At 39.6% G+C, this 24,333-nt stretch overlaps 1 protein-coding gene across 10 annotated transcripts in view; it reads left to right on the top strand.

The window, feature by feature from the left end:
• SCAPER (S-phase cyclin A associated protein in the ER) overlaps positions 1–24,333 on the top strand; it is a 556,007-nt gene that overhangs the window by 4,927 nt on the left and 526,747 nt on the right. For all 10 annotated transcript variants that reach the window (XM_063699056.1, XM_063699058.1, XM_063699055.1 and 7 more), the window contains exon 2: positions 16,656–16,720. Coding sequence is in view for 7 of the 10 variants with exons in the window: in XM_063699057.1 (XP_063555127.1) it covers positions 16,656–16,720 (65 nt within the window). In the remaining 3 variants the exon portion in view is untranslated. The remainder of the gene's footprint in view (positions 1–16,655; positions 16,721–24,333) is intronic.

The following is a 24,333-nucleotide window of genomic DNA, read 5'->3' as shown; positions in this document are numbered from 1 at the left end:
GGGTGCTCAACTTTCTGCTTGGCCACTGTTTTTTTGCAGCCCTGAGTTTCTCAAATTTCATTTGAGTACCACTGTCAATATTTTGCCATATCCATATTTTTTTTGTATGTATGTATGTATGTATGTATTTATTTATTTTTGTCTTTTTTTTTTTTTTTTTAGTATTTATTGATCATTCTTGGGTGTTTCTCAGAGAGGGGGATGTGGCAGGGTCATAGGATAATAGTGGAGAGAAGGTCAGCAGATAAACACGAGAACAAAGGTCTCTGGTTTTCCTAGGCAGAGGTCCCTGCGGCCTTCGGCCCTGTTTGTGTCCCTGGGTACTTGAGATTAGGGAGTGGTGATGACTCTTAGAGCATCCTGCCTTCAACCATCTGTTTAACAAAGCACATCTTGCACCACCCTTAATCCATTTAACCCTGAGTTGACATAGCACATGTTTCAGAGAGCAGGGGGTTGGGGGTAAGGTTATGGATTAACAGCATCCCAAGGCAGAAGAATTTTTCTTAGTACAGAACAAAATGGAGTCTCCTATGTCTACTTCTTTCTACACAGACACAGTAACAATCTGATCTTTCTTTTCCCCACATTTCCCCCTTTTCTTTTCGACAAAACCACCATCGTCATCATGGCCCGTTCTCGATAGTCGCTGTCTCTTCGGAGCTGTTGGGTACACTGCCCAGACGGGGCGGCCTGGCAGAGGCGCTTCCTCACTTCCCAGATGGGGCGGCCGGGCAGAGGCGCTCCTCACTTCCCAGACGGGGCGGCCAGGCAGAGGTGCTCCTCACATCCCAGACAATGGGTGGCCAGGCAGAGACGCTTCTCACTTCCTAGACGGGGTGGCGGCCGGGCAGAGGCGCTCCTCACTTTCCAGACGGGGCGGCCGGGCAGAGGGGCTCCTCACATCCCAGATGATGGGCTGCCAGGCAGAGACACTGCTCACTTCCTAGACGGGGTGGCGGGCAGGCAGAGGCTGTAATCTTAGCACTTTGGGAGGCCAAGGCAGGCGGCTGGGAGGTGGAGGTTGTAGTGAGCAGAGATCAGGCCACTGCATTCCAGCCTGGGCAACACTGAGCATTGAGTGAGCGAGACTCCGTCTGCAATCCCAGCACCTCGGGAGGCCGATGCGGGCAGTTCACCCGAGGCCAGGAGCTGCAGACCAGCACGGTCAACACGGCGAAACCCGGTCTCCACCAAAAATACAAAAACCAGTCAGGAGTGGCGGCGCGTGCCTGGAACCCCAGGCACTCGGCCGGCCGAGGCAGGAGAATCACCGGAGCCTGAGGCAGGGAGGTTGCAGCTAGCCGAGATCATGGCAGTACAGTCCAGGCTCCGCAAGAGAGGGAGACCGTAGAAAGAGGGAGACGGAGAGCGAGAGGGAGAGGGAGAGCATATCCATATTTCTTGTATATTGACTGATTTTATGTTTAAGATAGTGTTACAGATTTTTATTTGAGTAAATGTCATTTTATTGAAAGAAAATTATGTAAATTATTTTATAGGTGGTACTTAGTTATGGCAAATATCATGAAGGTAGTAACTGAATGATTGCAATTTTGGACATTTTGGATTAGGACATAGCTTGCTTTCTTTTTTAATTTGAAGCTTTATTGAGCTATACTTCACATACCATAAAATCTACCCATTTAAAATGTACATACACTTCAATGACTTTAATGTATTCACAGAGTTGTGGATCCATTACCACAATCAAGTTTAGAACATTTTCAGTATCCCAATATGAAACCCCATAAGCATTAGCAGCCATTTTCCATTCTGGCCTCCCTCCCTACTTCCCCATCTTATCTCCAGCTACAGCCACCCACTCATCTACTTTCTGTCTTTATGGATTTGCCTATTCAGGACATTTCACATAAATGGAATTATACAGTACGAAGCCTTTTGTGTCTGGCTTCTTCCATTTAACATAATGTTTTCAAGATTCATCCATTTTGTAGCACATATCAGCCCTTCATTCCTTTTTATGGATGAATAATATTCCATCATATGGATATACCACATTTTATTTATTCATTTATCAGTTCATGAACATCTTGCACTGTTTCTACTTTTTGGCTATTGCTGCTGTGAATATTCCTCTAGAAGTTTTTGTGTGGACTTGTGTTTTCATTTCTCTTGAGTATAAACCTAGGAATAGAATTGCTGGGTTATATAGTGACTTATCTTTTACTTTTTGAGGAACTGCCAGATTGTTACCAAACCAGCTGTACCGGTTTACATTTCCACTGCAGTGTGTCAGGATTCCAGTTTCTCCACATCTTTTCCAACAGTTGTTTTGTCTTTTTGACGGTAGACATCTTGGTGGGTACGAAGTTATGTCTCATTGTGGCTTTGATATGTATTTCCCTAATGACTAGTGATTTCAACATGTTTTCATATGCTTGTTAGCCATTCCTGTACATTTTTTGGAGAAATGAGAACATAACCCCTTTAACCTGACATAGTGGTGCTATTTAACCTGACATGGGTTCTTATTCTTCCTCTTGGTTGCTCTCTGTTGGCTTTTTATTCATATAATCAAGTGAATTGCTCCCCAGAAATCCTTTGTGGTAATCTGTGAAATATACATCTCCTACTTACGTTTATTATTACATTGTAGTACCTGTTTACCTAAGTGCACCTGGAAATATCTGGAATTTATCTAAAAAAAAAAGGTCATGCATCTTAAGTACCACTGACTTTCAGTTCAGACGCAGAAACAATAATCTGTCAGGTGCCTAATTGAACAGTAGTGCACAAGATGCAGTGATGTAAGGATTTCAAGTTAATCAGTATCTGGTGGGACTTAAGAAATAATAATTCAGTCTTTTTCTTTTTTTTTGAGATAGTCTCTGTCACCCAGGCTGGAGTGCAGTGGCGTGATCTCGGCTCACTGCAACCTCTGCCTCCCGGGTTCAAGCAATTCTCATGCCTCAGTCTTCTGAGTACCTGGGACTTCAGGTGCATACCACCACACCCAGCTAAGTTTTTGTATTTTTGGTAGCGATGGGGTTTTGCCATGTTGTCCAGGCTGGTCTTGAACCCCTGAGCTCAGGCAATCTGTCCGCCTCAGCCTCCCAAAGTGCTAGGATTACAGGTGTGAGCCACTGTGCCTGGTCAATCTTGAAGTAAAATTTTTTTTTTTCCTTTTTGGAGGAAAAGACCTGTAATTAAGAATTTATGAACTCTGGACTGAAAAATGTTAAGTCAGAGCCTAGTTTAATCTGTAATTTGGAAATACTTTAAATCATTACAGGTTTTTAAAGTTGTAATTGCAGTGCAGTGCAATCATGTATCAGAAAATCTGAAAATAACAAAAAAATTCCCCATTATCCTGTGGTGCACAGCTACCAAGTATTGAGTGCTGGTTGTTTGCCATCAAACATTTTTTCACATTTACTTTCTTTGATTTTGAAAACAACCCTACAAAGTAGATATTTTTACTCTTGTTTTATAGCTGTGTACCCTGAGATTCAAAAATGTTAAAGAATTTATCTAAAGGCTAGTGTAGTTTGTAATTGGCAGACTTGGGATATGGATTTGTGTCTGACTTCAGAACTTACTCTTTTTTTAAAAAAAATTAATATTTTTAGAGATGAGGTCTCACTCTGTCATCCAGGCTGGAGTGCAGTAGAATGATCATAGCTTACTGTAGCCTCTATCTCCTGGGCTCAAGTGAGCCTCCCTCCTTAGCCTCCCAAGGAGGTGGGACTACAGGTGCATGCCACCACTCCTGGCTATTTTTTGTATTTTTGTTGGATTGCTGGTATTATTTTGTATTTTGGCATATTCTCCACATTGCCCAGGCTGGTCTCAAACTCTTGTTTGAGACTCAAGGCAGTCTGCCTGCCTTGGCCTCCCAAAGTGCTAGGATTATAGGGTTACAGGCATGAACCACTGTGCCAGGTCTAGGATTGTTTTTTCTCTTTCTGTGAGAAACATCATGGAGATTTTGATAGGGATTATGTTGAATTTGTAGATTGCTTTGGGTAGTATGGGTATTTTAACAATGTTAATTTTTCCAGTTCATGAACATGGGATGTCTTTCTCTTTATTTGTGTTATTTTCAGTTTGTCATCAGTTTTATGGTTTTCAGTGTATAGGTCTTTCTCTTTCTTGGTTAGATTTATATTCCTAAGTATTTTATTACTATTATTTTTGTTGTTGTTTTTAAGACAGGATGTCATTCTGTCACCCAGTCTGGAGTGCAGTGGTGTGATCACAACTCACTGCAGCGTTGACCTCCCCAGGCTCCGGTGATCCTCCCACCTTAGCCTCCTGAGTATCTGGGACTACAGGTACACACCACCATGCCTGGCCAATTTTCATATTTTTGGTAGAGACAGGGTTTTGCCATGTTGCCCAGGCTGGTCTTGAACTCCTGGGCTCAAGTGATCGGCCTGCCTTGGCCTCCCAAAGTGCTGGGATTACAGGTGTGAGCCACTGTGGCCAGCCTTTTATTGTCTTTTATGCTATTGTAAATGGGATTTTTTTTTTTTTTGAGACGGAGTCTTGCTCTGTTGCCCAGGCTGGAGTGCAGTGGCGCAGTCTCGGCTCACTGCAAGCTCTGCCTCCCGGGTTCACGCCATTCTCCTGCCTCAGCTTCCCAAGTAGCTGGGACTACAGTCACCTGCCACCATGCCTGGCAAATTTTTTGTATTTTTAGTAGAGATGGGGTTTCACTGTGTTAGCCAGTATGGTCTCGATCTCCTGACCTCGTGATCCGCCCGTCTCGGACTCCCAAAGTGCTGAGATTATAGGCGTGAGCTACTGCACCTGGCCGGGATTGTTTTCTTGATTTCTTTTTCGGATGGTTCATTGTTAGTGTATAGAAAAGCTACTGATTTTTCTATTTTGTATTTTGATTTTGTATACTACAACTTTATTGAATTTATTAGTTCTAATAGTTTTTGGTGGAGCTTTTAGGATTTTCTGTATATAAGATCATGTAATCTGCAAACAGACAATTTCACTTCTTTTTTTCCTAACTTGAGTACTTTTATTTTTTTTCTTGACTTTTATTATTTTTTTTTCTTAGTCAAGAAAAAAAAAAGAACTGGATGAGATGGCATTCTTGTCTTGTTGATCTTAGAGGAAAAGCTTTTAAATTTTCCCTGTTGTGTATAATGTTAGCTGTGGGCTTGTCATCTATGATCTGTATTACGACATTACTTATGTACCTAATTTGTTGAAAGTTTTTATCTTGAAAGGATGCTGAATTTTGTCAGATGCTTTTTCTGCATTTATTGAGATGATCATATGATTTTCATTCTTTGTTCTGTTAATGTGGTGTATCTCATGTGTTAATTTGCATATGTTGAACCATTCTTGCAACCCACAAATAATTCCTACCTAATCATAGTGTATGATGCTTTCAATAAGCTGTTGGATTTGGTTTGCTGGTATTTTATGGAGGATTTTTGAATCTATATTCATCAGGGATATGGGCCTGTAATTTTCTTTTCTTCTAGTGTTTATGTCTGGCTTTAGTATTAGGGTAATGTTGGCCTTGTGAAATGAGTTTGGAAATATTTTCTTCAGTTTTTGGGAGGAGTTTGAGAAGGATTGGTATTAATTCTTCGTTAAATGTTTGGTAGAATTCGCCAGTGAAGCCATGAGGTCCTAGGTTCTTCTCTTTTGTGAGTTTTTTATTAAAAAATCAGTCTTCTTACTTGTTATTGATCTGGTCAGATTTTTTATTTCTTCATGATTCAGTCTTGGTAGGTTGTATATTTCTAGGAATTTACTTATTTTCTGTAAGTTATTCAATTTGTTGGCATGTAATTGTTCAAAGTAGTCTTTTATGATCCCTTTATTTCTATAATATCAGTTGTAATGTTTCCTCTTACATTTGTAATTTTGTTTGAGTCTTCTTTTTCTTAGTCTAGCTAAAGGTTTTTCAGTTTCATTTATCTTTTTCGAAAACCAACTCTTAGTTTCATTGATCTTTTCTGTTTTTCTATTCTCTGTTTCCTTGATTTTTGCTCTGTTATTATTTCCTTCCTTATGTTGACTTTAGATTTAGTTTGTTCTTTTTTTAGTTCTTTGAGGTGTAAACTTAGGTTGTTTATCTGAGTTGTTTTGCCTTTCTCTTTTTTTCTTTTCATAGATGGGATCTTGCTATGTTGCCCAGGCTGGAATGTAGAGACTAGTCTCAGGCATGATCAGAGCACACTACAGCCTCAAACTCTTGGGCTCAAGCAATCCTCCCACCTCAGTCTCCTGACTAGCTGAGATTACGGGTGTTCACATCATGTGAGGCTGAGATCTGTCTGTGTCTTTTTTTTTTTTTTGAGTTGAAATTTCACTCTGTTGCCCATGCTGGCGTGCAGTGGCACCATCTCAGCTCACTGCAACCTCCACCTCCTGGGGTCAAGCGATTCTCCTGCCTCAGCCTCCCAAGTAGCTGGGACTGCAGGCATGCGCCACTGCACCCAGCTAATTTTTTGTATTTTTAGTAGAGATGGGGTTTCACCATGTTGGCCAGGCTGGTCTTGAACTCCTGACCGCAGGTGATCCGCCCGCCTCGGCCTCCCAAAGGGCTGGGATTACAGGTGTGAGCCACTGCGCCTGGCCCTGTCTGTCTTTATGTAGGCTTTTGTCACTATAAACTTGCCTCTTAGAACTGCTTTTATTGTATTCCATAAGTTTTGCTATGTTGTGTTACCATTTTCACTTGTTTCAGGATACTTTTTGATTTCCCTTTTGATTTTTTTCTTTGACCCATTGATTGTTTAGTTGTGTGTTGTTTAATTTCCACATATTTGTGAATTTTCCAGTTTTCTTCCTGTTATTTCTAGCTTTATACCATTGTGGTCAGAAAAGACACTTGATATCATTTACATCTTCTTGAATTTGTTAAGACTTATTTTGTGGCCTAACATATGATCTATCCTAGAGAATATTGTGTGTGCTTGAAAATGTTGTATATTCTGCTGCTGTTGGATGGAATGTTCTGCATATGTCTGTTAGGTCCATTTGGCCTATAGACTGTTCAAGTTCACTGTTTCCTTGTTGATTTTTTTTTTGTCTGGATGATCTATCCCTTGTTGAAAGTGGGATATTGAAGTCCCCTGCTATTAATGTATTGCTGTTTATTTTTCCTTTCAGTGGTGTTAAAATTTTGGTGCTCCAATGTTGGGTGCGTACATATCTACAACGGTTATATCCTTTTGATGAATTGCCCCTTTATCATTATGTAATGACTTTTTTTTATTATTATACTTTAAGTTCTAGGGTACATGTGCACAAAGTGCAGATTTGTTACACAGGTATACATGTGCCATGTTGGTTTGCTGCACCCATCAACTTGTCATTTACATTAGGTATTTCTCCTAATGCTATCCCTCCCTCAGCCCCCCACCCAGTGACAGGCTCCGGTGTGTGATGTTCCCTGCTCTGTGTCCAAGTGTTCTCATTGTTCGATTACCATCCCAAGGATGAGTGAGAACATGCGATGTTTGGTTTTCTGTCCTTGTGATAGTTTGCTGAGAATAATGGTTTCCAGCTTTATCCATGTACCTGCAAAGGACATGAACTCATCCTTTTTTATGGCTGCATAGTATTCCATGGTGTATATGTGCCACATTTTCTTAACCCAGTCTATCGTTGATGGACATTTGGGTTGGTTCCAAGTCTTTGCTATTGTGAACAGTGCTGCGGTAAACATACGTGTGCATGTGTCTTTATAGTAGCATGATTTATAATCCTTTGGGTATATACCCTGTAATGGGATTGCTGGGTCAAATGGTATTTCTAGTTCTAGATCCTTGAGGAATCGCCATACTGTTTTCCACAATGATTGAACTAATTGACACTCCCACCAACAGTGTAAAAGCATTCCTATTTCTCCACGTCCTCTCCAGCATCTGTTGTTTCCTGACTTTTTAATGATGGCCATTCTAACTGGCGTGAGATGGTATCTCATCGTGGTTTTGATTTGCGTTTCTCTGATGGCCAGTGATGGTGAGCATTTCTTCATGTGTCTGTTGGCTGTATAAATGTCTTCTTTTGAGAAATGTCTGTTCATATCCTTTGCCCGCTTTTTGCTGGGGTTGTTTTTTTTCTTGTAAATTTGTTTAAGTTTTTTGTAGATTCTGGATATTAGCCCTTAGTCAGATGGATAGATTGCAAAAATTTTCTCCCATTCTGTAGGTTGCCTGTTCACTCTGATGGTAGTTTCTTTTGCCATGCAGGAGCTCTTTAGTTTAATTAGATCCCATTTGTCTGTTTTGGCTTTTGTTGCCATTGCTTTTGGTGTTTTAGTCATGAAGTCTTTGCCCATGCCTGTGTCCTGAAGGTATTGCCTAGGTTTTCTTCTAGAGTTTTTATGGTTTTAGGTCTTACATTTAAGGCTTTAATCCATCTTGAATTAATTTTTGTATAAAGTGTAAGGAAGGGATACAGTTTCAGCTTTCTGCATATGGCTAGCCAGTTTTCCCTGCACTATTAAATAGGGAATCCTTTCCCCATTTCTTGTTTTTGTCAGGTTTGTCAAAGATCAGATGGTTGTAGATGTGTGGTGGTATTTCTGAGGCCTCTGTTCTGTTCCATTGGTCTATATCTCTGTTTTGGTACCAGTACCATGCTGTTTTGGTTACTGTAGCCTTGTAGTATAGTTTGAAGTCAGGTAGTATGAAGTCTCCAGCTTCGTTATTTTTGCTTAGGATTGTCTTGGCAATTCAGGCTCTTTTTTGGTTCCATATGAACCAAATTGGAAAAAATTCTGTGAAGAATTTCCAATTCTGTGAAGAAAGTCATTGGTAGCTTGATGGGGATGGCATTCAGTCTATAAATTACCTTGGGCAGTATGGCCATTTTCATGGTATTGATTCTTCCTATCCATGAGCATGGAATATTCTTCCATTTGTTTGCGTCCTCTTTTATTTTGTTGCGTAGTGGTTTGTAGTTCTCCTTGAAGAGGTTCTTCAAAATCCCTTGTAAGTTGGATTCCTAGATATTTTATTCTGTTTGTAGCAATTGTGAATGGGAGTTCACTCATGATTTGGCTCTCTGTCTGTTATTGGTGTATTGCTTGTGATTTTTGCACATTGATTTTATATCCTGAGACGTTACTGAAGTTGCTTATCAGCTTGAGGAGATTTTGGGCTTGGACGATGGGGTTTTCTAAATATATAATCATGTTATCTGCCAGCAGGGACAATTTGACTTCCTCTCTTCCTAATTGAATACCCTTTATTTCTTTCTCTTGCCTAATTGCCCTGGCCAGAATTTCCAACACTGTGTTGAGTAGGAGTGGTGAGAGAGGGCATCCTTGTCTTGTGCCAGTTTTCAAAGGGAGTGCTTCCAGTTTTTGCCCATTCGGTATGATCTTGGCTATGGGTTTGTCATAAATAGCTGTTATTATTTTGAGATATGTTCCATCAATACCTAGTTTATTGAGAGTTTTTAGCATGAAGAGATGTTGAATTTTGTCAAAGGCCTTTTCTGCATCTATTGAGATAATCATGTGGTTTTTGTCATTGGTTCTGTTTATTTGATGGATTACATTTATTGATTTGCATATGTTGAACCAGCCTTGCATCCCAGGGATGAAGCTGACTTGACTGTGGGTGGATAAGCTTTTTGATGTGCTGCTGGATTCAGTTTGCCAGTATTCTATTGAGGATTTTTGCATCGATGTTCATCAGGGATATTGGTCTAAAATTCTCTTTTTTTGTTGTGTCTCTGCCAGGCTTTGGTATTAGGATGATGCTGGCCTCAAAATGAGTTAGGGAGATTCCCTCTTCTTCTATTGATTGGAATAGTTTCAGAAGGAATGGTACCAACTCCTCTTTGTACCTCTGGTAGAATTTGGCTGTGAATCTGTCTGGTCCTGGACTTTTTTTGGTTGGTAGGCTCTTAATTATTGCCTCAATTTCAGAGCCCATTATTGGTCTATTCAGAGATTCAGCTTCTTCCTGGTTTAGTCTTGGGAGGGTGTATGTGTCCAGGAATTTATCCATTTCTTCTAGTTTTTCTAATTTATTTGTGTAGAGGTGTTTATAGTATTCTCTGATGGTAGTGTGTATTTCTGTGGGATCTGTGGTGATATCCCCTTTATCATTTTTTATTGCATCTATTTCATTCTTCTGTCTTTTCTTCTTTATTAGTCTTCCCAGCAGTCTATCTGAAAAGTTGATCTTTTCAGAAAAACAGCTCCTGGATTCATTTATTTTTTGAAGGGTTTTTTGTGTCTCTATTTCCTTCAGTTCTGCTCTGATCTTAGTTATTTCTTGCCTTCTGCTAGCTTTTGAATTTATTTGCTCTTGCTTCTCTAGTTCTTTTAATTGTGTTTTTAGGGTGCAGATTTTAGATCTTTCCTGCTTTCTCTTGTGGGCATTTAGTGCTATAAATTTCCTTCTACCCACTGTGTTAAATGTGTCCTAGGGATTCTGGTACATTGTGTCTTTGTTCTCATTGATTTCAAAGAACATCTTTATTTCTGCCTTCATTTCATTATTTGCCCAGTAGTCATTCAGGAGCAGGTTGTTCAGTTTCCATGTAGTTGTGCAGTTTTGAGTGAGTTTCTTAATCCTGAGTTCTAATATGATTGCCCTGTGGTCTGAGAGACTGTTGTGATTTCTTTTCTTTTACATTTGCTGAGGAGTGCTTTACTTCCAATTATGTGGTCAATTTTAGAATAAGTGCAACATGGTGCTGAGAAGAATGAATATTCTGTTGAATTGGAGTGGAGAGTTCTGTAGATGTCTATTAGGTCCGTTTGGTGCAAAGGTGAGTACAAGTCCTGGATATCCTTGTTAACCTTCTGTCTCGTTAATCTGTCTAATATTGACAGTAGGGTGTTAAAGTCTCCCATTATTATTGTGTGGGAGTCTAAGTCTCTTTGTAGGTCTCTAAGGACTTGCTTTATGAATCTGGGTGTCCATGTATTGGGTGCATATATATTTAGGATAGTTGTTCTTTTTGTTGAATTGATCCCTTTACCATTATGTAATGGCCTTCTTTGTCTTTTTTGATCTTTGTTGGTTTGAAGTCTGTTTTATCAGAGATTAGAATTGCGACCCCTGCTTTTTTTTGCTCTCCATTTGTTTGGTAGATCTTCCTCCATACTTAAGTTTGAGGCTATGTGTGTCTCTGCACATGAGATGGGTCTCCTGAATACAGCACACTGATGGGTCTTGACTCTTTGTCCAATTTGCCAGTCTGTGTCTTTTAATTGGGGGCATTTAGCCCATTTACATTTAAGGTTAATATTGTTATGTGTGAATTTGATCCTGTCATTATGTTAGCTGGTTATTTTGCCCATTAATTGATGCAGTTCCTTCATAGCATCAATGGTCTTTACCATTTGGCATGTTTTTGCAGTGTCTGGTACTGGTTGTTCTTTTCCATGTTTAGTGCTTCCTTCAGGAGCTCTTATAAGGCAGGCCTGGTGGTAACAAAATCTCTCAGCATTTGCTTGTCTGTAAAGGATTTTATTTCTCCTTCACTTATGAAGCTTAGTTTGGCTGGATATGAAATTCTGGGTTGAAAATTCTTTTCTTTAAGAATGTTGAATATTGGCCCCTACTCTCTTCTGCCTTGTAGGGTTACTGCTAGGAGATCTGCTGTTGGTCTGATGGGCTTCCCTTTGTGAGTAACCTGACCTTTCTCTCTGACTGCCCTTAACATTTTTTCCTTTATTTCAACCTTGGTGAATCTGACGATTATGTATCTTGGGGTTTCTCTTCTCGAGGAGTATGTTTGTGGTGTTCTCTGTATTTCCAGAATTTGAATGTTGGCCTGCCTTGCTAGGTTGGGGAAGTACTCCTGGATAATACCCTGAAGAGTGTTTTCCAACTTGGTTCCATTCACTCCATCAGTTTCAGGTACACCAGTCAGGCGTAGATTTGGTCTTTTCACATAATGCATATTTCTTGAAGGCTTTGTTCATTTCTTTTTACTCTTTTTTTTTGTCTAATCTTGTCTTCTCACTTCATTTCATTAATTTGATCTTCAATCACTGATATCCTTTCTTCCACTTGATTGAATCAGCTACTGAGGCTTATGCATGCGTCACGAAGTTCTCTTGCCATGGTTTTCAGTTCCATCAGGTCATTTAAGGTCTTCTCTCCACTGTTCATTCTAGTTAGCCATTCGTCTAACCTTTTTTCAAGGTTTTTGAGCTTCCTTGCAATGGGTTAGAACATGCTCCTTTAGTTTGGAGAAGTTTGTTATTACCGACCTTCTGAAGCTGTCAACTCATCATTCTCCATCCAGCTTTGTTCTGTTGCTGGTGAGGAGCTGCGATCCTTTGGAGGAGAAGAAGCACTCTGGTTTTTAGAATTTTCAGCTTTTCTCCTCTGGTTTCTCCCTGTCTTTGTGGTTTTATCTACCTTTGGTCTTTGATGTTGGTGACCTACAGATGAGGTTTTGGTGTGGATGTCCTTTTGGTTGATGTTGATGCTATTCCTTTCTGTTTGTTAGTTTTCCTTCTGACAGTCAGGTCCCTCAGCTGCAGGTCTGTTGGAGTTTGCTGGAGGTCCACTCCAGACACTGTTTGCCTGGGTATCACCAGCAGAGGCTGCAGAACAGCAAATATTGCAGAACAGCAAATATTGCTGCCTGACCCTCCTCTGGAAGCTTTGTTCCAGAGGGGCCCTTGCCTGTATGAGGTGTCTGTCGGCCCCTCCTGGGAGGTGTCTCCCAGTTAGGCTACACGGGGGTCAGGGACCCACGTGAGGAGGCAGTCTGTCTGTTCTCAGAGGTCAAACGCCATGCTGGGAGAAGCACTGCTCTCTTCAGAGCCATCAGACAGGGACGTTTAAGTCTGCACAAGTTGTCTGCTGCTGCTTTTTGTTCAGCTATGCCCTGCCCACAGAGGTGGAGTCTATAGAGGCAGTAGGCCTTGCTGAGCTGTGGGGGGCTCTGCCTAGTTCGAGCTTCCTGGCTGCTTTGTTTACCTACTCATGCCTCAGCAATTGTGGACGCTCCTCCCTGACTAGGCTGCAGCCTTGCAGGTTGATCTTAGACTGCTGCACTAGCAGTGAGCAAGGCTCCGTGGGTGTGGGACCCACTGAGCCAGGCATGGGAGAGAATCTCCTAGTCTGTGGGTTGCTAAGACTGTGGGAAAAGCGCGGTATTTGGGCGAGAGTGTACCGATTTTCCAGGTACAGTCTGCCATGGCTTCCCTTGGCTAGGAATGGGAAATCCCCAACCCCTTGTGCTTCCCTGGTGAGGCGATGCCCCGGCCTGCTTTGGCTCACCCTCTGTGGGCTGTACCCACTGTCCAACCAGTCCCAATGAGATTAAGCAGGTACCTCAGTTGGAAACGCAGAAATCACCCGTCTTCTGTGTCACTTATGCTGGAAGCTTTAGACTGGAGGTGTTCCTGTTTGGCCATCTTGGAACGGACTCTGACTTTCTTTTTTTGAAACTTTTATTTTAAGTTCAGGGGTACAAGTGCAGGTTTGTTATGTTGGTAAACTTGTGTCATGGGACTTTGTTGTACAGATTATTTCATTACCCAAGTATTCAACCTAGTACCCATCAATTATTTTTCCTCACCCCTCCCTCCTCCCATCCTCCATTCTCCAAAAGGCCCCAGTGTGTGTTGTTCCCCTTTATGTGTCCATGTGTTCTCATCATTTAGCTCTCACATATAAGTGAGAACATGCAGTGTTTGGTTTTCTGTTCCTGCATTAGTTTGCTAAGGATAATGGCCTCTAGCTATATTCATGTCCCTGCAAAGGACATGATCTCATTCTTTTTAATGACTGCATAGTATTCCCTGGTGTATGTGTACCACACTTTCTTTATCCAGTCAATCATTGAGGGCATTTAGGTTGATTCCATGTCTTTGGTATTGTGAATTGTGCTGCAATGAGCATACAGGTGTATGTGTCTTTATAATAGAATGATTTATGTTCCCTTGGGTATATACCCAGTAATGGGATTGAATTATGTTTGTGTCTTTAGGTCTTTGAGGAATCACCACACTATCTTCCACAATGGCTGAACTTCATTTACACTCCCACCAACAGTGTATATAAGTGTTCCTTTTTCTCCAGAACCTTGCTAGCATATGTTTTTTTTAATTTTTATTTATTTTTGAGAGAGAGTCTCACTCTGTTGCCCAGGCTGGAGTGCAGTGGCACAACCTTGGCTCACTGCAACCTCTGCCTCCTGGTTTCAAGCGATTCTCCTGCCTCAGCCTCCCAAGTAGCTGGGATTACAGGCGCGCACCACCATACCCAGCTAATTTTTGTATTTTTAGTAGAAACGGGGTTTTGCCATGTTGCCCAGGCTGGTCTTGAACTTTTGACCTCAGGTGATCTGCCCACCTCGGCCTCCCAGTGTGGTGGGATTACAGGCGTGAGCCACTGTGCCCGGCTGTGAGTTTTATTTTTATACATTTTCACATTGTTAGCATCCTTTTAAAAAATTTATATAAATTTATGGGGTTCATATACAATTTTGTGGGAATGTGAATTACTACACCCTTTATGGAAAACAGTATGGGAATGTCTTAAAAAGCTAAAGAGTAGAATTACCATTTGATCCAACAATCTCACTACTGGGTATCTACCCAATGGAAATCAGTATACCAAAATGATACCTGCACTTATATGTTTATTGCAGCATATTCACAGTAGTAAAGATATGAAATCAGCCTGTGTCTATCAACAGATGAATGTTTAGTCTTCTTTTGTTTAAACTTGAAGAACTTCTTTTAGCCTTTTTGTAAGGTGGGATGAACTCCCATAGCTTTTCTTTGTTTGGTAGGGTTATGATTTTAAATAGGGCCAGGTGTGCATGGTGGCACATGCCTTTAATCCCAGCGCTTCAGGAGGCTGAGGTGGGTGGATTGCTTGAGCCCAATAGTTCGAGACCAGCCTGGGCAACGTGGTGAAACTCCGTCTCTGCCAAAAAATACAAAAATTACCCAGACATGATGGTGTGCACCTGTAGTCCCAGCTACTCAGGAGGCTGAGGTGGGAAGATGGCTTGAGTCAGGGAGGCAGAGGTTGCAGTGAACCAAGATTGCTCCATTGCACTCCAGTCTGGGCGACAGAGCCAGACCCTGTCTCAAAATGAGTGAATGAATGAGTGAATGTTATATGGGAAGGCCTCATTGAGAGTGACATTTGTGCAAAGTGAATTGGGAGTGTTCCACATGGGAGGTCCAACAGGTATAAAGCCCTAATGCTAGAATATGTCTGGCATGCTGGGAAGCATGAGGAGGCCAGTGTGATTGGAGTACAGTGAATGCTGGGGAGAAGGGGTGTATGGAATTGGAAAATTTTGGACATGATAGCCTACTGTGAGGACTTTGGCTTTTCCTCCGAGTGAGATGGAGAGAGGTTGGAGGTTTGTGAGCAGAGGTAGTACATTTAAAAAAATATAATAGCTTTACTGATAAATGATTCATATACAATATAATTTCCCCATTTAAAAATGGTTTTTAGTATATTCACAGAGTTTTGCAGCCATCACCATAATTAATTTTAGAACATTTTCATCACCCCCTAAAGAAACTGTGTGCTTATTAGCAGTTACTCTCATTTTCTCCTAACCCCGCAGCCTTCAGCAACCTCTGTTTTCTGACTATGGATTTGACTGTTCTGGACATTTCACATATGTGGAATCATACAATATGTGTTCTTTTATAACTGGCTTCTTTCACTTAGCATGATGTTTTTAAATTTCATCCATATTGTAGCATATATTAGCACTTTCTTCCTTTTTTTTGGTCTATCCATTTTTATGTCCTTTTATTCATTGTGTGAATATACATTTTATTTATCCATTCATCAGTTGATGGGTATTTGGGTTGTTTCTACTTTTTAGCTGTTATGAATAATGCTGCTGTGAATATTTGCATATAAATTTTTATCTGGACATATGTTTACTGGTACTGCATTTTAAAGGAGCATATTTATTGACAAAGGATAAATGATCTAGGTTTTCTTCCAGAAGGAGATTTGGTTCCATTTGCTGCTTTCTTTTCTTTGTTCACTGACTCTTCATACAGGGTTAGGTCATTTTTGTTGTTGTTGTTGTTGTTTGTTAAGCAATTTCCCAATCCCTGTGTTCTGTCTAGTTTCCCTGACTTGGATTTCTTTGAGTAAAATTGTGGCCACATTAAATAGGTTACCTGAAAGGTATGGGCTGTTGTACTTAGAGCCTTATGTAATTGTTAATTAAGATATTCTGATAAAATCTTAGTTTATGAACATTCTTAAGGAAAGTTACACAGGATTTTCTATACTGAGTTCTGACTCATTAGTGAGTCAGTTCAGTGAAAGCAGCATTTAAAAACTGAAATAGAATACAGAAGGAAATATTAGAGTACATCTGTTACTTTACAAAATTTTTAATTCAGTTAAACATGTATGAACTGGGTAAGATATAAAACATGTATGTGTTTATGGGTTGTAGTAAAAAAGTTTGGAACCCCTCTGGGTTAGGATGTCCATGTAATTAATACTGTTTCTTTTCCATTTTATTTTTATTTTTTGGAGAGCACTGAGGTCTTGTTCAGCATGGAATATTTAAAGCATGCTATATTATACCCCAACAGGTAATATAAAGGAGCAGTTTTTTTTGTTGTTGTTTAATGTAAGTGTGGGGATGAGATTTGTATCTTTTTATGAATAATTATGGTTTTCTGGTAATGTTATAACTAAGCGTATATATATTTTTTATTGTAGGAGTCATACTCCATGGGTTTATGTGATAAATGATCTTGGCATAGAAGAGAATTTAAAGAATGATGGTAAGTGATATCTTAAAGACTAGCCTTAGTTTTTTTGCCTTTCTCTTTTCTTCCTTTCTTTTATCTTTTTTAATGTAATAGTTGTTTCATTCAAGATACCCTATGGAACACATTGTCATAAAGCACAGTGATAAAGTGAGCAGCTATGAATGTACTATTCAACCTTAGAGCCCAGGAACCCTGCTGCTCCTCAGGCTTGCCTCTAACACTTATGGTACCTAGGTTAGGAATACAAGTGGAAACCAGGTTTTAAAATTTCTTAATATTAAATAGTTACAAATCAATGGACGCTAACAGCCTGACCTGGCCTCCTACCCAGGGTCTAGCCAAGTCTTAAAGGAACCTACTCTCCCTGGGCTAGGTAGGGTAGAAGTTGGGCTAGAGTAGGTCTTGAATCTGGTGTGGGGACTGATGTGAAATTCCCCAGAGAGCCAGGGAAAACAGGTTTCTGTCCCCCACACTTTACTTTTCTAACTCAAGATTTTTCAGGCAATTCCAAACATCTTCTTAAACTACTCAAATTGAGGAGGAGAAAGGAATGCAGGTATACATGGAGTCCAGTCTGCCTCGATACTTCCTTTGGGATAGTTGGGGTGACCAACCTTAATCAAAAGCACATGTTCTTGCTCTGTTTTTTCCAGCACTGATGCTGATTTGCCTTCTTCCTTCTCTCTGATTGTCTGGCCTGGGGGGACCCTAAAGTTTAGTTTGTGAGTCCCTCTCTCTTAATTTGTGTTTACTCAATTAGTTACTGCTTCCTTTTGGATTTTGGTATTTTTGATAGGTACAACCTTCTGAAGTGTGGCACTCAGGGCAGAGCCCCTTCTTCTGGTTGAAAGAGCAGGAGAGGGCCGGGCACGGTGTCTCACGCCTGTAATCCCAGCACTTTGGGAGGCCTAGACGGGCGGATCACAAGGTCAGGAGACCGAGATCATCCTGGCTAACACGGTGAAACCCCGTCTCTGCTAAAAATACAAAAAATTAGCCTGGCGTGGTGGTGGGCGCCTGTAGTCGCAGCTACTCAGGAGGCTGAGGCAGGAGAATGGCATGAACCCGGGAGGCGGAGCTTGCAGTGAGCCAAGATCGTGCCACTGCACTCCAACCTGGGCTACAGAGCGAGACTCCGTCTCAAATAAAAGAAAAAAAGAAAGAGCAGGAGAGCATCTATTTGTTGTATGCTCTTATTTCATCCCTCCCACTTCATACTCTTCCTCAGTTCTAAGGTTTTGATTTTTCATATCTGTTATTTGGGGTTATTTTCTGTTGGTCTGCTTTTGGGTCTTTTGGTCATAAACTATGCTTTTGTTTGCCAGAAGATTTCTTTTTTTTTAATCTGCCCTAATTTTGAAAAATGGTCTTAGAGGGGATAGAAGTCTAGGTTGACAGATTTTTTTTTCTCTTAATATCTTTTTTTTTTCTTCTGGAGACAGAGTCTCTCTGTCACCGAGTTTGGAGTGCAGCGGCACAATCATAGCTCACTGCAGTTTTTACCACCTGGGCTCAAGCAGTCCTCCCACCTCAGCCTCCTAAGTAGCTTGGAACTATAGGTGCATGCCAGTTTTTTATTTTTTATTTTTTTGTAGCAATAGGCCAGTTTTTTATTTTTTATTTTTTTATAGCGATAGGGTCTTGCTTTGTTGCCCAGGCTGATCTTGAACTCCTGACCTCAAGTGATCCTCCTGCGTTGGCCTTCTTCCACAGGGCTGGGATTACAGGCATGAGCCACTATGCCTGGTCTTTCTTAGTATCTTGACAAAAGAGATTCCACTGTCCTCAGCTTCTTTTTGATTTTTAGGGAATTCTTTTTCCTTTGATTTAATTTTAATTTAATAGCATATGCAGCATTTACATGGTTCAAAATTCAAACTATAAAACAGTGTTCATTTAGAGAAATTCAACTTTCTTCTCTCTTCTTCCTCTTCTTCCCTTGTGGGTAACATTAATTTTTTTAAATTGTGCTAATACAAATAACATGACATTTACCATCTGAACCATTTTTAAGTATACAGTTCAGTGGTATTAAGTACATTCATATTGTTGTGCAGCTATCACTATTATTCATCTTCAGAACTCCTTGTCTTGAAATATTGAAACTCTATACATTAAACAATAATTTCCCATTTCCCTTCACCCCCTGCTCCTGTACCACTTGCTGTCTCTGTGATTTTGACTACTTTATGTACCACATGTAAGTGAAATCATCCAGTATTTGTCTTTTTGTGTTTGGCTTATTTCATTTAGCATAATGTCTTCAAGGTTCATCCATGTTGTAGCATATGTCAGATTTCCCTCCTCTTTAAGACTGAATAATATTCTATTATAAATAAATAATAATAATATATTACATTTTGCTTATCCATTCATCAGACACTTGGGCTGTTTCCCCTTTTTAGCTATTGTGAATGTTGATGCTATGAACATGGGTGTACAGATATCTCTTCAAGACTGTTTTCAGGCCAGATGCAATGGCTTACGCCTGTAATCCTAGCACTTTGGAAGGCCGAGCCAGTTGGCTCACTTGAGGTCAGGAGTTTGAGACCAGCTTGGCCAACATGGCGAAACCCTGGCTCTACTAAAAATACAAAAAATTAGCTGGCATGGTGATATGCACCTTTAGTCCCAGCTACATGAGAGGCTGAGGCATGAGAATCGCTTGAACCCAGGAGGCGGAGGTTGCAGTGAGCCACGATCATATCACTACACTCTAGCCTTTGTGTCAGAGCAAGACTCTGTCTCCAAAAAGTAAATAAATAAATAAAATAGTAAAGAACTGTTTTCAGTTATTTCGGGTACGTAACCAGAAGTGGAACTTGTAGATAATATGGTAAATCTATTTTTAATGTTTGGAGGAACTGTCATAGTGTTTTCCGCAGTGGCTGCAACATTTAAAATTCTCACCAACAGTGCACAAGCATTCCAGTTTTTCCACATCCTCACCAACATTTTTTATTTTCTGTTTTTTTGATAGTAGCCATTTTAATGGGTGCATGGGTAATCATTTTTCTTAATGTTTGATTTATCTTTTATATTTTCAAAATGAATGTATGCATTTATATGTATATACATGTGTTTTTCTTTTTTGAACCTAAAGGTAATATATTTTAGTATCTTGGGAGTTTTTTTTTTTTTTCTTTTCACTTAGCAATATATCCTAGAGTGTTAGAGATCTTCGTTTCTTTTTATAGCTGCATACTATTTCCTATTGATCTCTGTTTTAAAACTCTAGCAGGTAAGATATAGTAAAGTTTTTCTTATCTGCCAATTGTGACTCTAAGGAATATGTCCAAAAACCTGAAAGTAAGTGAAAAATGCCTATGATCATACACAACAGATAGTCCACACACTGTAAGTATATTCACTCTACTTGCAGAATTCTTGAGTTCCTTACTCAGAACTGTAATAGTACATTTCCCATAAGCCTACCAAATAAGAATTGACAGCTAATAGCTTGTTAGGGAAGAGGAGAAAATAATTAAGAATTAAGCTTTTGTGTTCTTCTTAATCATCAGGAAGTAAAGAACTAAAAAATCTTTAACAACACTTTTGTCTGTGCCCATTTATTTTAGGACAACTGTCTTTTGTATTTCTATAACTCCTGAGGCATAATTAAATTATAGTATCATATAGAAGTTGATGTTCATAGTGATAACCTGAAGTTATCAAGAAAAGAGTAAGTTTCTTTAGTAGCCTCTGTTGCAGAGGTCAAGGAAATGTGTTCAGAGATTTTCATACAAAATAATAAAACCAAAAAGAATTTGTGCTTAGCGGGGCAAACTTAAGTTATCAACTTATGTAGAACACCTCATTTCCCAATAATGTTCATTTATTGATGCTTTTTAAAAATCATTCTGCCAGTTATTCATTTATTCATACATATTTATGTGCCAGACACCATCCTAGACAGTGAGAATAGTGAACAAAACCTAGTCCTTCAGAAACTTACTGTCTAATGGAAGACAGAGTAAACACATTAAGTGTATGATTTAAAATATAATTGTGGTTAAGTGTTACAAAGGAGTACAAGTTGGTTTGAGTATATAAAAGGAATCCTGGCCAAGTCTCGGGGTTGAAGAAAACTTAGCCTTAGGACGTTACATTTAAGTTGGGATTCAAAAGATCATTAGGCTTTGGCTGGGCTAAGAGGAATACTCTCTTAGAATGCTTTCAGTAGCAAGTAGAGTTGGCTTCAGATAAGAATTGATCCAGTGGCTCAACAGTGTCATCAAAAATTTGATTGCTTTTCCTCCACTTACTCTGGCTTCTGTTCTGTTGCCATTATTTTAAGGCTTGCTGTCTTTATGATCCCTAGATGGTTAGCAGTAGTTTCCAAAGCTGTATATTCCCTAACATGTGGCCAGTAGGAGAGTCTTTTCTCTAACATTCCAGTAAAAGATCTGAGATCCTAAGTTTTGATCACCTTAGGTCACATGCTCACCTCTGGATCAGTTGTTGTGGCTAGGCGAGCAGATTGACTTAGGCAAGGTCATGTGCTGCACCCTGGAGTTAGGGACAAAAGATGCTTACCTAGAACCACAAGGAACCCCAACAAAAATTGAACTATTAGGAAAGGAGGATGTAGAGAATGAACGCTAGGGAAGAAGCCAATAAATGTGCATTATAGAGGGGCAGGCTATTCCACATAGAAGGAAGAATTCTGTGTAAATGTCCTGAATTAGGATGGAGCTTGGTGCTTATGGGGAACCGCATGAAAGTCTGATTTTGGAGCATGGCAAAGAAGGAAAAGAATAGTACAAGTTGAGACTGGAGGCCAAGTCATGTATTTGTAGATAATACCAGATTTCCAAAGTGGGGCTACCAGTTTCATTTCCTGTCAGTAGTGTATAGGAGGAGTTGCCCCAGATCCTCACCAGTACACAGTGTAATCATTTATTTATTAAAAAAAAATTTTTGGTAAATTTTGATGACTGATTCTTAGTACTTCTTTGTTTGATTATTGGCCATTTAGATATCATTTGTGAAGTGCCTACTCAAGTTTCCTGCTCATTTTTTTATTGACCCAGTAGACTTCTTTTTTGACTCAGTCTCTGTCTTCTTCTTCCTCTTCCTCTTCTTTTTTTCTTTTTTAAATAGAGACAGAATCTCACTATGTTGCCCAGGCTGGTCTCAAACTCCTGAGCTCAAATAATCCTCCTGCCTTGGCCTCCCAAAGTCCTAGGATTACAGGCATGAGCTACCATGCCTGGCTTTGACTCAGTGTCTTTCTCTTTTTGCAATTGATTTAAGGAGTTCTTTATCTTGAATCTAAGACCTTTGGCACCTTTGGCACTTCTCCTACTCTGTAGCTTGCTTTTTCATTTTTTAATACCATCTTTTGAATAGGATCTGTTCTTAATTTTAATGAAGTTTGGTTATTAAATTTTTCCTTTATGATTAGTGCTTTTTGTGTCCTGATTATTTCTTTCTACCTGAAAATCATGAAAATACTCCCCTGTATCATTTTTGGTAATTTTTAATTTCATTATAATTTTAAATTTAAGAAAGGTTGTGAGAAGACTATGAGGAATTCTCATATATCCTTTTGCCAGATTTACCAATTGCCCCATTGGTTTTATTCTTTCCTTTCTCTCTTTGTGTGTATGAAACACACGTGTCTGTAAATATACATACATCCATATATGATGTATATCCATATATGAATTCTCATATATCCTTTTGCCAGACTTACCAATTGCTAATTTTGCCCCATTAGTTTTATTCTTTCCTTTCTCTCTTTGTGTGTATGAAACACGTGTCTGTAAATATACATACATCCATATACACATATCTACCTGCACACATATATAAATATATGCATATTACTTTTCTTCCTGAACCATTTAAGAGTATTTGAAGCCAACATACTCCTTCATCCTTAAATACTTCAATATGTATTTCCTAAGAATTAAGGACATTCTTTTATATGACCACAATTCAGTGTTCAAAATGTGGAAATTTAACATTCATACAGTATTATTATATAATACACAGTAGATATTCAAAATTTGTCATTATCTGAATGATGTCTTTTATAGTTATTTTCTTCTTGATCCATTTAGTTGCCAGGTCTGTTTGGTCTCCTTTAATCTGGAACAGTTCTTCAGCCTTTCTCTTTCTTGACTTTGCCATTTTTGAAGACTACAGAACAGATATTTTGAAGGATGTCTTCTCAATTTAGGTGATGTTTCATCATGATTAGATTCAGGTTTTGCATTTTAGGCAGAATATCACACGAATGACGATGTGTCCTTCTCAGTACATCACTTTAGGAGGTATATGATGTGAATTCATCCTGCTTGTTAACTTTGATTACTTTGTTAATGTAATGTAGTGTCAAGCTTTTCTACTTTAAAGTTTCTGTTTTCTCTTTTGATATTAGTAAGCAATTTGTGGAGAAGCACTTCGAGGCTGTGTAAATATACAGTACCTTATCAAACTGTCACTTACTAGTTTTAGAATCCATTAATGATTTCCTTATTAGTTAAAGATCTGTGAGGAAAATGCTTACATTCTCTTGTTATCTGGACTCTCATTTTTAATTTTATTTAATGTAATCTAACATAATCATTATTTATTTTGATACTCAGATTGTCCCATATTAGCCAGTGGGAGACTTTAAGCTGGCTCTTGGATTTTTTTTTTTTTTTTAAGACAGGGTCTCCGTCACCTAGGCAAGAGTGCAGTGGCGTAATTACAGCTCACTGCTGCCTCGACTTCCTGGGCTCAAGCCAGCCTCCTGCCTCAGTCTCCTGAGTAGCTGGGCCAATTTTTTAAATTTTTTGTAGAGATGGGGGTCTCCCTATGTTTCCCAGGCTGGTCTTGAACTCCTGGACAAAGGAGCTCAGGCAGGCTCAGGCATGGCGGGCTGCAGGTCCCGAGCCCCGCTAAGTTTTGTATTTTTAGCAGAGATGGGGTTTTGCCATATTGACCAGGGTGGTCTTGAGCTCCTGACCTCAAGTGATCCGCCTACTTTGGCCTGCCAAAGTTTTTCTGGGATTACAGGCATGAGCCACTACGCCTGGCCTACGTTTGTGTGCTTATACACATACATATATATGATTTTCACATCTTTTCTCTTAAAAGACATTAAATTATAATTTATGTTTCTTGTATGGTCCTATTAGGTTCTGATATCAGAGTTTTTCAGGCCTCATAAAATGTGTTTTTTCTTCTTTATTCTCTAGAAAATTTAATGTAATTTGTTGCTTAAATGATTAGGATAATTTACCAGTGAAACCCATCTGGTCATAGATTTTCTTTTGTGGGATTCAATTTCTTCAGTAACTATTCAGATTTTCTGTTTTCTTTTATGCCAAGGTTTGGTAAGTTATGTTTTTCAACGGACTTGTCTGTTTCAAAGAGATTTACAAATTCATTGCTACAATGTTACTTAATTATTATTTTTATTTTTTTGAGAGTCAGAGTCTCACTCTGTCACACCCAGGCTGGAGTGTAATGGCATGATGATCATAGCTCACTGAAACCTTGAACTCCTGGGCTCCAGTGATCCTCCTGCCTTAGCCTCCTGAGTAGCTGGGACTAGAGGTGGTGCCACCATGCCTGGCTATTTGTTTTTTATTTTTATTTTTAGTAGAGAGAGGTCTTGCTATGTTGTC

The sequence above is a fragment of the Gorilla gorilla genome, chromosome 16 (genome assembly GCF_029281585.2).
Source record: "Gorilla gorilla gorilla isolate KB3781 chromosome 16, NHGRI_mGorGor1-v2.1_pri, whole genome shotgun sequence".
Taxonomy (NCBI): domain Eukaryota; kingdom Metazoa; phylum Chordata; class Mammalia; order Primates; family Hominidae; genus Gorilla; species Gorilla gorilla.
This window is presented reverse-complemented; position numbering and strand designations above follow the sequence as displayed.